Below are 15,557 nucleotides of genomic sequence, written 5' to 3'. Positions count from 1 at the left end.
ACCGGGACAAGCCTGTTCCGTGGCCTGATGGGGACAGGATGGACGCAAGACCTGTGCCACCGCCAGGAGGGGTCTTTCCGCCCAGATGGGAAAATGAAGATCAAAGGCTGAGAATGAGGCGTGTGGGCTGCAGATCTGATCACAGTGGGAAGAGACGGCGCGGGAGGCGGGGACCCCCTTCACCAGGACTGAGGGACGGTCTTCCCGATGCGAAGGCTGGGCTGGGGAGGGAGACCTACCTGGCAGCTGCCTCGGGTAGCCGAGGATGGGCACGGCGATCAGGAAGGCGGCGGCCCCGGAGCCCAGGAAGCCAACCCACCAGGCGCCCACCCACAGTGGACTGTCAGTGGTCAGCTCCGTCCTGTGGAAGAGGCAGTGGCAAACCTGGGTCAGCGCTCGGCCTACCCATGCCCTCCGTGGCACACACACACTGGGGGCCCCGACCCCTCTTCCGGGCAGACCTCTAGGGTCTGCCTACACGCTGGTCAACACCAGACCCCGGGGCTGCTGGCCACAGGTCCTGTCCCTTCCTTGCAAACCAAAGCAAGCACCACCTTGGCTTGGCTGTCCCCTAGGACAGACGGGTCCCTGCCTTGGCCCACGCTCCAAGTCTGGAGACGCCCTCCATGGCCTGGTCCTGACTGAGACCACAGTGGCGCTGGAGGTTAGGAGGGGTAGGCTCTCCAGGCAACAGCAGGCCGAGACATCCCTCCCACGGCGCGGGGGGTGACAGGTGGCGTTCCTGGGGACACCGGAGGGCTCAGCTGGAGCTCACCGACCGCTCCCCTCAAAAGCACTGTCAGGCACGCGGCGATGTGCACGTAAGTGCGCTTTCAGATGAGAAGGTGGGTGGAGAAGAAGCGTGGGCTGAGCCGGCCACGGTGAGTGGCAGAAGCCCATCCCAGCTCTGGGCCTCCAGGGACGCATCTCTGCAGCGAGAAGGAGGCGGGAGGGCAAAAGGCCAGCAAAGGCCAGGAGCAAAGCCGCGGAGACAGACGGAGAGCGCAGGGAGCACCGACACCCTGGCACCGGCTTGCTCTGGCGCGGAAATGCCGTGGCGCCTCCAGGGCCAGACCCTGCCCGCCTCCCTCCGCTGTGCAAAGGAGGCCCAGAACCAGGAGCCAGACGGGGCGCAGAGACCCAGAGAAGCACCCAGATGCAGGACACAAGCCCCATCTCTGTCTCTCTGTCTCTGTCTCTCTGCCTCTCTTTCCCTCTGTCTCTCTGTCTCTGTCTCTCTCTCTGTCTCTCTGCCTCTGTCTTTCCCTCTGTGTCTCTGTCTGTCTCTGTCTCTCTGTCTCTCTCTGTGTCTGTCTCTGTCTGTCTCTGTCTCTCTCTCTGTATCTCTGCCTGTCTTTCCCTCTGTCTGTCTCTGTCTCTCTCTCTGTGTCTGTCTCTCTCTCTGTATCTCTGTGTCTGTCTTTCCCTCTGTCTCTCTGTCTCCGTCTCTCTCTCTGTATCTCTGCCTGTCTTTCCCTCTGTCTGTCTCTGTCTCTCTCTCTGTGTCTGTCTCTGTCTCTCTCTCTGTATCTCTGTCTCTGTCTTTCCCTCTGTCTCTCTGTCTCCGTCTCTCTCTCTGTATCTCTGCCTGTCTTTCCCTCTGTCTGTCTCTGTCTCTCTCTCTGTGTCTGTCTCTGTCTCTCTCTCTGTATCTCTGTCTCTGTCTTTCCCTCTGTCTCTCTGTCTCCGTCTCTCTCTCTGTATCTCTGCCTGTCTTTCCCTCTGTCTGTCTCTGTCTCTCTCTGCCCCTTCCCTGACCCCCCTTGCTTTCTCCTGCTTACATTTACAGAAACTAGGGCCACACACAAGATACAAAAGAAGGAAGGGAAACAGGAATCTCAGTTCCATCAGGGAAACAGTGGCCAGGGATAGCTGAGCTTTGGAAGTGCCTGGGCCTCGGGTACCCTCGTCTTCCCTGCCCCCTGCCCTGGGGCAGACTCCCAAGGCCCCCCACAGATCCCCCGAGTCCTCCAACCCGGGGGACCCAGCACCTGCTCCTTGCCAGGCCTGGTTCAGAACCCCCTTCCAGAGACACGCAGGTCTCTCCGCTGTGCAGACAGCTCGGTGGGCTCCCGTGGGTGCGGCCCCGCGGCAGGCAGGAGGGTGGTGGCCACTCACCGTCGGCCCACGTCCGTGTGGATGTTCAGCAGGGCGCCTCCGATCAGGTAGCCAGCTGCGGGGCCCAGGATGGCCGCCGTGTAGAAGATGGCTGTGAGACAGGCACAGGCGTCAGGGCCGCCCGGGCACCACCTCGGGGCTGCGGAGGGTCACGTGGGGCCCCGTGCCTGAGAGGAGCCCCAAGCCCACTATTCCTGTCTCCCAGCGTCCCACCTGTGTCTCCTCTGCCACCCACCGTCTCCTCCCCTGCTGCGTCCCGCGTCTCCCGCACCCCACCCCCCCGCTGTCCTGCATCTCCCCACCCCCCGCCGTCCCTCGTCTACCCCCACTCCCCTCGGGACCTCAATTTTAAGTTAGGTCGGTCCATGCAGCCGCCATTCGGCTTGACGTGGGTCAGTGTCAGCTTTTATAAATGCCCTCGAAGTCAAGTGCCCTGTGGTCTTGCCCTCACGAAAGGGCAAAGGCTCTGGAAGCCCCATCTGGCGGCTAAGGAGCCGCACGGGCTGACCCTGGCAGGCACGAGGGGCCCAGGGTGGGGAAAGGGCCCAGAGAGGCCTCAGCCCCTTGGCCCAGCCGCGGGGAAGGTCCGGCCTGGTGGACGTCCCCTCACTGGAGTGAGACCCCAGAGCCTGCCCTGGCTCTCAGGATGGCCCCTGCCAGTGACTGGGATGTGCGGAGCTCCAGCAGGCCAGGAGGAGGCTGAGGTCGCTGCTCCCTGTGACGGTCCCTACGAGGGCCTTCCCAGGAGAGCCATGCCAGGCAGGGGCACGCGGAGAAGTGGGCTCAGGCGGGCCGTGCACAGGGTCAACTTGGCTGCGTGGGACAGGCCACGGGCCTTCCTGTGTCTCAACAAACAGGAGCCAGGAGCCAGTGAGAGGCCCACGGCGGCTGCCTCGTGGGGTGCGGCACAGACGTTAACTCCTGGGCAGCTGTCAAGTGGCCTGAACTGCTTCGTGTGATTTTCCCTGAAAGTTCTGACTCTCTGGGGTTGCTCTGTCTTTTCTGCACCGCTGTGTGGCTGCTGGAGCCCACGTGGCGCTGTCAGGGAGACGTGGGTGTGGTCTCGGGCTCTTATCCCACAGGAAAGCCCCTCCTTCCCAGTCAGGTCCCAGGCTCCCATCCTGAGCATGAGGGCAGCCGCGGTAGACCGGGCACTACCCGGCACCTGGTGACCCTGTGACACTTGGTCCTAGCGAGGGGGGCTGGACGCCGAGCAGGGGTTCCACTGACGCTCTCGGGCACAGCGGCTTGGAGCCCTGAGCAGGGTCTGCATAAGAACGCTGGGGTCCCCTGCATCAGCTGTGGGCCTCAGGCTGGATGGACCCCCTCCCCCACCACCTCTCGTGGCAGCCCCCCGCCACGCAGACAAGGGCCACGGGAAGGCGGGGCAGCGCTGGCTCCGCCGCTCACCCTCGTTCCTGCAGCACCGCCCTCGGCGGCCCCGCCCTGGGTCCCCCGCCCCCACTCACCGATGTAGACAGGTGAGTAGCTGGACTTGACGTTCTCATCCAGGTAGGTGACGCCCAGCGTGTAGAGTGGTGTGGCGCCCACGCCGTGCAGGAACTGGCCCAGCATGAAGACCAGCTGGTAGCGGGACAGAGCCGAGGCACTGCTGGCACACACTGCGCCGGGGTCGGCGGGGCACGTCCTGACTCCCGCGTCCGCCGCCACCTCGTAGTGGCCGGCCGTGAAGTGCGGCAGCGCGAAGACCAGCGAGCCCACGCCCATGACCAGCACGCCCCAGCCCAGCCAGCGCGGCTTGTGCCCGGCGCCCCCGAAGTAGCTGACGAAGGTGAGGCAGGCGCAGGCCGCGATGTCGTAGGAGCTGGCGATGAGCCCGCTCTGGTAGCTGTGCAGGTCGTAGCGCCGCTCCAGCGAGGTGATGACCGTGTTGATGATGCCGTTGACGGTCATGCCCTGCAGGAAGGCAGCCGCGCAGAGGAAGAACAGGACACCCTTGGCCGTGTTGAGGACCTGCAGGCACCGTGGCGCGAAGGCCCACCAGCCGCACACCGCGCTCTGCCTGGCCGAGACGTACCGTGCCTCGTGGGCCCCCCGGGCGCCGCGCTTCTCGGCCCGGGGCTGGCAGAGGGACTGGCTGCTGGTGTCCAGGGGGCTGTGGGCAGCGGAGTGCAGGGAGCCGGGGCTCAGGGCCGTGGCCAGGGGCGCCCTCCTGCCGGCCGGGGTGTGGTCAAATCCGTTTTCCATGGCTGAAGTGGGGCTGGGGAAGGTGAGTGGTGGCCCCCGGACAAAGGGCTTGTCCCCCAGCGGGTGCAGGGGCATCTCCGTGCCTCTGTGTGGGGACCTCCAGGCTTCAGCCACACAGCGGGCGTGGCCAAGTGGTATCCGAGGGGCTGGTGAGTCCTGAGAAGAACGTCTGGTCCGAGGGGCCTGTGAGTCCTGAGAGAAGAATGTCTGGTTAGCAAGAGTACGTCTCTCCGTGGGTACGGCACGTCCAGGCAGGAACCTTCCAACACACCCCCCATGGGGGTGGCCGAAAGCTCTGCCTGTCTTGTCTCAAGAGTCTCCCAAATCCAGGCGGCATCTGGCCAGACCCACACTCGGGCTCCGCCGCGGGAAGGTGGGGGCTGTGCATGGCCTGGTCACAGGGACCCGACTGCTGCACTTTTATGACTGCTAGAAGGAGAAGCTGGCGCTTCAGCGACGCGGCTGCAGGGCCCACCGGGACGGGTCCACATGGGGGAGAGAGGGGCGGAGACACAGAGGCCGAGTCAGAGGCCAGACCCGGGTCACCCTGACGCCCCCCACCCCGCCCCCGCTCACAGTGTCAGCCTTGTTCTCTGCCATCTGCAGCCGGGCGGCCCTGTCGGGCTCCGCAGGGGGTGTGCGTGTTGGTTTTGGAGCCTGACCTTATTCTTCCTTAAATTCACGCCCCGAAAGCTTTCTGGACCCTCTGGCATGAGAAAGGACTTCTCCTGGTGCTGACCTCGGGAGGTGCAGGAATGAGGTGGAGACGGCCTCCCGGGTGCGTGAGCCCCCAGCAGGGGAGACGCCCCAGCCGCTGAGCTCTGGCCAGTGCTGGGTCGGCCTGGGTCTGCTGCCACTGCTGCCTGTGGCTAACAGGAGCCATGGCCGGCAGCTGCGTGGACCAGCTACCAGGCAAACGTGCCACGTGCCAGCTTCCTCCTGAACGCCACGCTGCCCTCCCCAGCCCGTTCCCCACCAGCCCGAGGCTCCGCAGGGCACCTCCTCACTACCCACCCCAGTTCCCAGATAAACAGCCCCCCACTGCCCAAGGCCTTCTGGGGACCCTGGAGGCTGCAGCCTCTCTGCATCTTGAGGGGTTTCCCACCAGAAATAAACTGGTGAGTAAACGGGCTGCTGTGATCCATGCACCTGCGCTGCCCCAGCCCTGGGGGGGTCCTTCCCACAGGCCTCGAGGTGCTTCCCATCGGGGGCTCTCCTGTTATGGCTGAATTGTGACCCCAAAAGAAGCTGTCTCGGAGCCCTAGCCCCCAATACCTCCGAATGTGGCAGGTTTTGAAACTCAGCCATTAAAGAGGTGACTAAGGTTACACAGGGAAATGGGTGGGCCCCCACCCGATGAGACTGGGGTCCATATCATAAAAAGGGGATGCGAACACCCGCTCCAGGAGGGAGAAGGCTGTGTGCACAAGACATGCCATCCTGCGCCCCGGAGGGAGGCCGGGAACAGCTCCTCCCTCACAGCCTCCGACGGGGCCGGCCTGGGACACCATGATTCCTGATTTCCCGTCCTCAGGGGTCAGAGAGCGCTGTCTCTGCTGTCTAAGTCTGAAGTCTGGGGTCCTTTGTCTTCACTGTGGAACTAGGGTGGGGTGGGAGGTGGCGGGTCCCTACTGAGCCACTTTGTATCACATTCAACAGGGACCCCGGTGCCTCAGGAAGCTCATTCAGTCCATGAAACCTCACACCCTGGGAGGCTCCAAAAACACCAAGTGTGAGAATTGCTCCCGCTGGCGTCGGCCTGGGGCCGGGGCCACACAGTAGTGCTCAGGGCTCTGCCGAGTCCAAAGCCCCAAGTGTCCGGCCGCAGGGTGTCCTTCCAGCCACAGCTGGCGACACACAGAGACGCGCAGAGACAGGGACGGCAGACGGTTCCATGGGGACCCGGGCTGGGTGACACCCAGGATCCTCCTGGCAGCTCCCTACAGAGTGCTCGCTGGACCCGCGCTGGGGCTGGGGTGGGTGGACCAGAGCCCCCAACCTTCCCCCGTTCACGTTCCCCCGGAACCTGTGCACGTGACCTTATTTGGAAAGGGCGTCTTGGCAGAAGTGCTGAGCGAGCTGAGCAGAGCTCGTCCTGGATGAGGTGGCCCTGAACCCAGGACAGGTGTTTAGAGAAGACCACCTGCAGACAGACAGAGGCGGGCATGGCGCTGCCAGGGCCACCTGGAGCTCCGGGAGCAACTGGGACAGGAAGGACCCTTCTCAGGGCCCCGGGGGTTGCATGGCCCGTGTGCATTTGGGGTTTCTGGGCCCAGAGCTGGGGCAATCAATTTCTATTTATTCAGCCCCTTGGTGTGTGCTCATTTCTTACAGCATCCCCACGGAGGCAAAGAGGTGTCGCATGCAACCCCGAATCTGAGAGATGACAGAGGCTGGGGAAGGGCCAGAGAGATGGCCTTGGGGTGGAGGCAGAGTTAGAGCTGGACACACATGCTGTGAGGGGCGCCTGGTGGGCGGGGTGGAGGCGCAGCTGCTGATCCCCCCACCGGGGCTTTGAGGGGACACGGGGCCTCAGTGGCGCCAGCCCCCGGGGCAGGCCTATGCTGACAGACACCTCCGCATTTGGGAATGACAGACTGCGGACTTTTTCCTTCTTTTCTTTAAATAAAGGGGATGGCTTCATCTGTGAGGGCAGATAGGCCGGACCTGGCACGGCCGGGCGGGACCAGGCTGTGGGACCCCCCCCCCCCAGGTCCAGGCACCGTTTGTTTTACGTCTGAGGACATCTGGCAGCACAGCATCCCTTCCTCGGGGCCACGCGGATCTAGGACCGAGCCCCCAAAGCCAGCTCCGGCTCTTCCCACCACGTTCTCCACCGAAGCTCAGGCCCCGCACGGCTCCTCTGTGGAATCAGGGGTCTCGCCCTGTCACGGATGGGGACCCTGGCCCCAGACTCCTTGGCGTGAATGCAGGCAGCGTGTGTGAAGAATCCCGCTGGGTGTCGGGGCGCCAACACCCACGGTGCACACTGAGCACCAGCCGCGTCCCAGGCACTGTCCCGGGTCTCACAGAAGGGGACGAAGGCCAGAGGGGTCAGTGCTTTGCTCAAGGCCACACAGCCCACCGGTGGCAATTAGCATGCGGTCCCTGCAGTCTGCCCAGAGCCAAGTGACTGCTTCGCAGCTGCCTCTGACACACTGAAACAGGCGTCCCCAAACCGCGGCCCCCTGAGGCCATTTATCCGGCCCCCGCCGCACTTCAGGAAGGGGCACCTCTTTCATTGGTGGTCAGTGAGAGGAGCACAGTATGTGGCGGCCCTCCAACGGTGTGAGGGACAGTGAACTGGCCCCCTGTGTAAAAAGTTTGGGGACATCTGTACTGAAAGAACCGTGCACACACGTGGCGCTCAGGTGCGGCCGCTGTTGACCTTGGAGGCCGGTGTGGTGAGGCTGATTAAGGCCATATCTGGAGGCCTCGGACAGCACACGTGGGGTTTTATTTACAGCGCCAACACCTCTCTGCAAGCTGGCAGGCCAGGCTGGTTTGGAACCTGCTATATCAGAAAGGCAGTGCGTGGGGAAGGAGAGGCTTTTCTATTTAAGAGTAGTGCTCCACGCCTCCCCGCGGGGCACAGGCAGCCCACTGCCACTCACAAGCCACAGGCTTGCCACTGAAGCAAGCGGAAAAGAGGGCAGAGCAAGAGCCCCCGGGGCGGGGCAGGCGAGGAGGGCATGGCTCTGCGCTCAGCTGCCCGGAGGGTCTCCGTCACTGCTGAAACAAAGCAACTTCAGAGACCTGGAGAAGGACAGGCCAGGCTCAGAGCTGCCCGGACTCCCCGACGCTGCGTTTGGGTGTGTTTCCCTCACGTGGTTTTTCTTAGGGCACGAACACGGAGCCAAGAAGTGCCCTGAGGACTGCCTGGAGGTCAAGGTGCACACACACGGAAACATGCACACACACACACACACGTGCACACGTGCAAACACAAACACGCAAACACATGCACAGGCACACACTTGAGCAGAAACGTGACCTCATTTCAGGGCGGAGCCAGAACATCAAGGGATGAGCCTCCACGGGGCCGAGAACAGCCTGAGCGGGGCGGGGGAGTGCTCCGAGGCCCCACCTCTGCGCACAGGAGCCTCGGACTCACCAGCGCTTCTGCAAAGGCTGCCTGTGCTGGGTCCCTGGGACGCCCAGTGCTAGGCAACCACATAGAACATCGCGGACCAAGACCCTGGCTGCCATGAAACGCCCACTCCACTCCCTCACGCACGCTGTCTGTTCAGCCCTGGCCTCAGGATCAGACACAGGGGAGGATCCCTTCTGCACAGCTCTGAAAGGAAGCCAGACTGCTAAGCTTCGTGGTCAGCAATGGCCGCAGAGACATAGAGGGACTTCCTACTTGAAAATGAAAGCCGCAGCTAAGAAAGAACGGGTACACCTAGGCGTCCACACAGCTCCAAGCTGATGGCCGTTTCACCTGAATTTACAAGTCTGACGTAAAGACGTAAAGTCCGCCTAAAGTTACCTATCGTGCACATTTAAATCAGCTAATTTAAAATCCTGTTTTAAACACTAGCCATGTGGCCTTCTGACATGCCCGTCAGACGGCCGTACCCGATGAGAATCATGGGCGCCACTCAGCTCACCAGCTGTGCTGCCTCCAGGGGCTTCCGTCGGGGCCTGGGACCCAGCCAGCCTCCCCGTATCTGAATCTGTACTTGCCCTCGTGTGAGCTGCACGCGTGTGACGGTGCCTGTTCATCTCAACCATGCCCGAGGGTTTCCGCTCCGGGTTCTCTTCCGAAGCTGGAAATCTTCTCAGGGAGGCCTTTTCCCTCTTAAGCAGCGGGGCCTGGATTGGAAAGGGGAGGCTGGGCTTCCACGACTCAGGGGCTGACGCACGGGGGCAGTATGAGAGCTGGCTCCAGGGGGGCGTCTGGCCGGGGTCCTGCCGTTGCCAGGGGACAGATGGGTTGTTGAGTGAGGCTGGGCAGGCGACACCCTGGACTCTCAGGGCGACGAGGATGGTCCCACATTCAGGCAGACTTCCAAAGGAAGTTTCCCAGATTGTACCAAGACCTCAGGTGGATGCGTCCCAAGCAGTGACGTTTACTTAGCGTGCCGTGCTGAGCTGGTGAGCCAGGGAGATGAGAACTCTGCCTGGAGAAGCGGGCGCCCAGCAGGTACGTCCGTGCTTGGCCTGGACCTGAAGGAAGCCTTGCCGAATGTGCCGGGCAGGACTTAGGTTTCAGGGCTAACGTCTGCCGCAAAAGCCAGCCCAACATGGGACGTGAAAGCGTCTGAGCGCAGCTGCCGAGTCCAGCGATGTGGACGGCCAGATGCACGTGGGGGGTGCAGCCAGCCCCTGTTCTGGTCTCAGTCGCCAGTTCCCTCAAGGACAGTTCTGCCCAGGCCCACGAGTACCACCCAGGCCACTCACACGCAGCTCTCCTTCTGGGATCCACTAGCTTCCGAGACAGCCAAGGCAGACGCCCACGTGGCTCAGTGAGAAGGTAAACGCTGCTGCCTCTGTGTTCGCTGCGAATGGTACCTCAGTAGTGATGTCTGGTCCATGATGAGGCCAGCGGCTCGGTGGTCCCCTCCTTTAGCTTCTTGGGCTCAGGCCCATATGGGTAAGCTCGTGGGGCAAGGACGTTTCAGGGGCTGGAAAAGCCTCACAAACCCCAGGTAGGGGCCGCCTGGCTCCTGGACCGGCCCCGCCAAGGGGAACAGGACATTGCAGCTGGCTCAGAGAAGGAGGCCCGTCCTTCTGACTCTTCTTTCCGGCACCCTGTGTGTGGGCATGTCTGCTGTGTGTGTGTACGTCTGCTGTGTGCCTGAGTGTGCGCATGTCTGCTGTGTGTGCATGTCCGCTATGTGTGTGTGCGCAGGTCTGCTGTGTGCCTGAGTGTGCGCATGTCTGCTGTGTGTGTACGTGTCCGCTATGTGTGTGTGCACGTCTACTGTGTGTGCATGTCTGCTAGGTGTGTACGTCTGCTGTGTGCCCGTGTGCACATGTCTGCTGTATGTGCGCATGTTCACTGTGTGTGCGCATGTCCACTGTGTGTGTACATGTCTGCTGTGCCTGTGTGCAAATGTCTGCTGTGTGTGCATGTCCGCTGTGTGCCTGAGTGTGTGCATGTGTTGTGTGTGCGCATGTCTGCTGTGTGTGCATGTCCGCTGTGTGTGCATGTCTGCTGTGTGCCTGTGTGTGCATGTCTGCTGTGTGTACATGTCCATGTGTGTGTGCATGTCCACTGTGTTCACATCTGCTGTGAGCCTGTGTGTGCATGTCTGTTGTATGTGCATGTCTACTGTGTGTGTGCACGTCTGCTGTCTGTGTACATGTCTGTTGTGTGTGCATGTCTGCTGTGTGCCTGCGTGTGCACATCTGTCTGCCGTGTGCACATCTGCTGTATTTGCGTGTCCGTGTGCATGTCTGCTGTGTATACTTGCGTACATATGCACGTGTGCGTAGTTTCTTCCCACTTGGATTGGTTTTGACAAAAAGGTGTGTTAGCTTCCCCAGCTGGTCCCTGCAGTGGTGAGGGACGTGTGGCTCTCCATGCAAGAACCACACCCTCAGCCGCCCAGCAAACGCGGTGGCTTCTTCCAAGGCATGGGTGCAGCCCACACCCAGGGTTGAGGAGGAGCTGCAGGCGGCCTCAGCCCCAGGCCAAATTCAAAGGACCTGCCTCTTCCAAAGGTCCCCCTCCAAGGGCCACAGCGACGTCTTGACTCTCCTCTCATCCCAAACTGGCTGAATGGGGTGGGCTGGTTTCTACACAGATCAGACTGCACCTGCCGATGAGGCGCTACAGGTGGGCACTGAATTTGCAGGTGGGGGCGACGCTGAGAGGCAGCTATGGAAGGCCAGGCCGCAGCAGCCACGTGGCAGGGGAGGGTGTGGGCGACCCGGGGCAGGGATGGGGCAGCTGTGGGGTGCAGAAGACTGCACCCTGTGGGAGGGACAGGCCAGTAGCCGGCCCCCAGGGCACCCTGGCTCCTGTCAGCACCCCGGGTCACCCCCATCTAAACACCTGACTGTATCTAACACCATCTGCTTCCTGGCCTCTCCCGCCACACGCGATGGCCTCAGGGTCAGGCCAAGAGCATGGGGCTGGTGAATTTCGCGTGCCAACCTGAGGGGACCCTGGGTGCCCAGACATCGGGCAGACACAGTTCTGGATGAGGTTCTGGGTGAGCTGCGGCTGCTTCCCAGTGAGATCAGCACGGGAAGGGGCGGCCCTGCCCGGTGTGCTGCCCTCGTCCAATCAGCTGGGGGCCTGGTTAGGGCCAAAGGCGAGTGAGAGGCTTCCTCCTGTGACTGCCTCAGCTGGGACCTGGTCTCTTCCTGCCTTTGGGCATGGCCTGAAATGCCAGGTCTTCCTGGGTCTTCAGCCTTCGGCAGGAACCTGCAGTGGCTTTTCTCTAGTTCTTGAGCCTTCGGACTCAGGCTGGACTCAAACCAGCAGCTCTTCTGGGCCTGCAGCCTGCCAGCAACACCTTGGGACCTGCCGCTTCCCTAGGCGCTTGAGCCAGGCGTTTACCATCCGTGTCTTCTCTGGATAACTCAGACTAACACAGGCCCGTCCTTCGGTTCCCAGGCACCCACTTCCTGACGTCTGCTGTGTGGGAGCCTCTGCAGGGTCCTGAGCTTCAGGGACTCCCAGGGCACCGTCTCACCCATGAGGATCCCACGGCCCCCTATGCCCAGGGCAGTCACTTAAGAGCTGGGTACAGGCTGCCGGTGGCTGCGAATCAGAATGGCGTGGGCTGCAGAGCCAGTAGCGACAAGAGGCCTGGAGCTCAGAGTCAACACCAGTCACCGTCCAGGGCCCCGGGAGCCGGGCTTCGGGGAGGAGGCTCTGACTGCACACCTCTGCCATTGCTGTCCAGGAACCTTCTGGAGGCCTGAACCAGCTGAGCTCTCCTGTGCCCACACAGCCACTGAAATGCACCCCATCGAGGGAGGCGGGTCCGTCACCTCCACGGAGCAGGGCCCTCTCCCATGGCCTGGCACTCCTGATGGCTGCTCCAGAACAAGGGACAAGTCTCCCCTGGAGCTCCGGCCACACTGCTCCATGCAGCCGGCAGGCGGGAAGGAGCCCATGAGCAGAGCCCAGAGCCCTGGCTGGTGGCCCTGCCTGTGAGCCACTCCAGGCCCGGGCACCCACTCACCTCCGGGCCCATCCTCCCCCCACCCATCCTCCATCCCTGGGAGAACATCTGAGTCCAGAAGCGAAGCGAAGCCACAGGTGTCTCTCAGCCGAGAAAAGCACGAACCCCTCGGCTCCTCCTGTGCAGAGAGAGCGCGAGCTGCCCTTTCTGGGAGCTCAGCCCCCTCCGGCCTTGTCCCTGCTCTGACCCACAACAACTCCGCAGGGGAGGGGGGTGAAGGCGCTGCCAGAGGCCTTGGCAGCCGGGGCGTGAATGAGGCCAAGGCGATCAGCTGGGGGATAACGCGTCCCTGGAGCCTCCAGCTGAGGGCAGGCCGGGGAGGTGTGCGTGTGCGTGTGCACCTGCGTCTGGGCCTCCGCCACCGTTAGGAGGAGGCTGCGGGCCCAGAGTTCTCTTCCGAGCGCTTCGTGCTGGCCGGGTCCATCGGCTGCGTCTCCGGGACAGGAGGTCCTTTAGCGGCAAATCCAGCTGACCCTTGGCCTCCTCTGCTCTCAAGCCAGGACAGGGACCTGGGAGGAGCCAGTGGGCGCGTGCGGGCGGCTGACACAGCCCAGCCTGTGGGAACTGGGTGCCAGCCTGCCTCCCGTGTGCCACTTCCGTCCACCGACTTCCCTAGGCCCTATCCACTTACCCACTTCTCAGCAGGGCTCTCTGAAAAGCGCGGGTTCTCAGTGCGCTGCATAGAAAGGACGCAGGATCTCTGAGAGACCTATCTGGAGTCTGCCAGCCCCTGGCCTGCCTGACCTACTGTGGCCCAGCAAGCGTCCGCAGGGAGGCCTGGAGCCGGGCTGCCCGGGTGGCACTCCCTCAACCTGAGGGGACGCCCCAGGCCTGGCTCCCAGGCCCGACGCAGAATTCGGAGGCGGGACCCCGGGGTCTCGGTTCTCCTCTCTCTTCACGTCCCAGCCCTGCCTGGGGAAAGCCGAGTCCTTCCTCCTGGCACCTGACGGCTCTGAGGCTGCCAGCCACAACCACGTGCCTGCCTGGCACCCAGCCCCCCTGAGCGCCCACCTGCCCTCCACATCATCCTCAGCCACCTACCAGCCACACCTGCCTGCCTCAAGACACCTGGGACTCTCTCCTCTGTCTCCAAATTCACCCTGGGGTCTCTTCCTCGAGCAGGTGAATGAATGAAGGGAGCTTTCACTTCTTCAGCTTGAGGCACAGACCCCGGGAGCAGCATTGCCTGGTGCACCCAATTTGCATACCTGGTGACCTTGCACAGGCGAGCAGGCAGGAAGCTACCGCTTTGCATGGGGCCGACAGTGAAGGATTGTCTGAGCAGAACGGAGCCGGGGCGCGGCACCAGGCCCTCCCTCCGCCCGCACAGCCTGCGGCCGCGGCCCTCGCCCACTGAACCCGGGGGCGTGGGGAGGATGGACGCAGTGCGCGTGTGTGGTTTTCTCTTCCCTCAGACGCATCGTCCCATCCGTGGAGCCGAAAGCTCTGCTGCCATCCGAGGCTGTGCTTGAGAAGAAGAGGCTGGCTCCAAGCCAGGCCGGTCACAGGCCTCTTTCTGCCTCAGTTTCCCCCATAACAGAGAGATCACGGGAATGGAATGAGCCACTGAGCGTCCTACTCAAAGGGGGACCAGCCAGCACCGGGAGCTCATGGGAGGCAGACTCAGAATGGAAATCCGCCCTGCCCACTGCAGGCCCTGGCTGGCCGGGCCTCCCCAGCCTCCTCCCACGGTTGGGGTGAAAGTGGCTTGTCCTGCCCGTGCTCAGGACCCCACGGTGCCTCGGTTGCTGGTGAGCGAAGGTTTAAGTAATGCCACACTCACGCCTTCCTGCCTGGGGGGGTCCGTTACAGACCATGGTGTTCATGGCTCTCCTTGTCCTCTGGGGAAGAGAAGGGACCTTCCCAGTTCTCAGGCTAGTCCGTGGGCACAGGGTCTGCTCCCCTGCCTGCTGTGCAGAGCAGCCAGGGCCTTGGGACTCGTGAGGGCAAAGGTGAGGAGGCGGCAGCCACGACCTCCCCGCTCCAGGAGGGCCCTGTGCACCCCAGGAGGCAGGGCGGGCGGCGGGAGGGAAGAGTGGGCGGCTCAGAGGGGCCACCAGCAAAAGGGCTCTAACCTGACCCCCAGCCTGTGGGAGAGACATGACCCAGAAGGGTCCTCGGGGGGCTTGAGAGGCTGTGGGGGGCCGGCTCCGTCCAAATGAGGGACCTACCTGCGGCCCGTCTCCTTCCGGGTGGCCTCCTAGGCCCACAGTGTCTCCCAAAGGGCGGAGCCCAGTGGCAAACGAAGGGCTCCAAATAAGCCTGAGGCAGAATGACTGCCACGCGCCACCCAGAGGATCCCAAGCTCTCCCTGCGGCTTGGGCCAGAGGGGCGATGCCTCAGGTGCCCCCCAAGGTTGCCAGATTCTAAAAACCACCAAGAAAAGGTAGGGCCTGTGGGCAGGAGGGGCCGGGCACACACAGGAAGGAGAGGAATCGGGGCTCTCAGCACCCTCAGCACCAGCCAGTGGTGGCAAGTCTCACCCTGCACTTGGGCAACGTGGGGAGGGGCTTTTGTAAAAGGCATGAGGTTTGAAAAGCATCTCCTTCCCCCAGAAATACGGTCCCAGGGTCCTATTCTGTGCGATGCTGGCAGGAAGAAGGCTACTGAAAAGAACCGAAGGGTGCGGGACAGCCGGAGACACACGCATCTGAGGACAGCCGACAGGCTGAAGGGCCGGCAGGGGCCAGAGGAGGAAGCGGAGTCCCCAGGACCAGGCCGTTCTCTGCAGCCCTAGGCTGCGGCCTCTGCGGCGACCCACGGGAGGACACGCTGGGAGTCTGGTGTCCCGGAAGCAGGGCTAGTTTCCTCCACACACCCCGAGCAGGGCCAAGGCTCTGAGTCACCCAGAACCTGTTAACCTGGCATGTGAGCCGCTGGCGCCTCCCTCCCTGCTCGGGGAGTGCACTCCCCACGTGCCCGTGGTTTCAACAAGTGGGTGAGACCCAAACTTGCCCAAAGTTGGCAGACACTCAGCAAGCTCGAGGGTGCCAGACAGAAGCCTGTGTCCCAGAACAAGAGCTGTGGCAGGGTCTGAGGCCTGTCCCATGTCCTTGTCCGAAAGCCAACAGTGTGCACCTTGCC

The 15,557-nt window shown here is 62.8% G+C and overlaps 1 protein-coding gene across 1 annotated transcript in view; it reads right to left on the bottom strand.

Annotated features, from left to right (window-relative positions):
* SLCO4A1 (solute carrier organic anion transporter family member 4A1) overlaps window positions 1-15,557 on the bottom strand; it is a 32,421-nt gene that overhangs the window by 14,156 nt on the left and 2,708 nt on the right. Inside the window, exons 2-4 of the mRNA XM_039479750.2 lie at window positions 3,588-4,518; window positions 2,119-2,209; window positions 240-361 (exon numbers count right to left, since the gene is read on the bottom strand). Coding sequence (XP_039335684.1) covers window positions 240-361; window positions 2,119-2,209; window positions 3,588-4,401 — 1,027 coding nt within the window. The 5' untranslated portion in view covers window positions 4,402-4,518. The remainder of the gene's footprint in view (window positions 1-239; window positions 362-2,118; window positions 2,210-3,587; window positions 4,519-15,557) is intronic.

Source organism: Saimiri boliviensis, chromosome 9 (assembly GCF_048565385.1).
Source record: "Saimiri boliviensis isolate mSaiBol1 chromosome 9, mSaiBol1.pri, whole genome shotgun sequence".
Taxonomy (NCBI): domain Eukaryota; kingdom Metazoa; phylum Chordata; class Mammalia; order Primates; family Cebidae; genus Saimiri; species Saimiri boliviensis.
The sequence above is the reverse complement of the archived record's forward strand: the minus strand, read 5'-3'. Positions and strand labels throughout refer to the sequence as shown.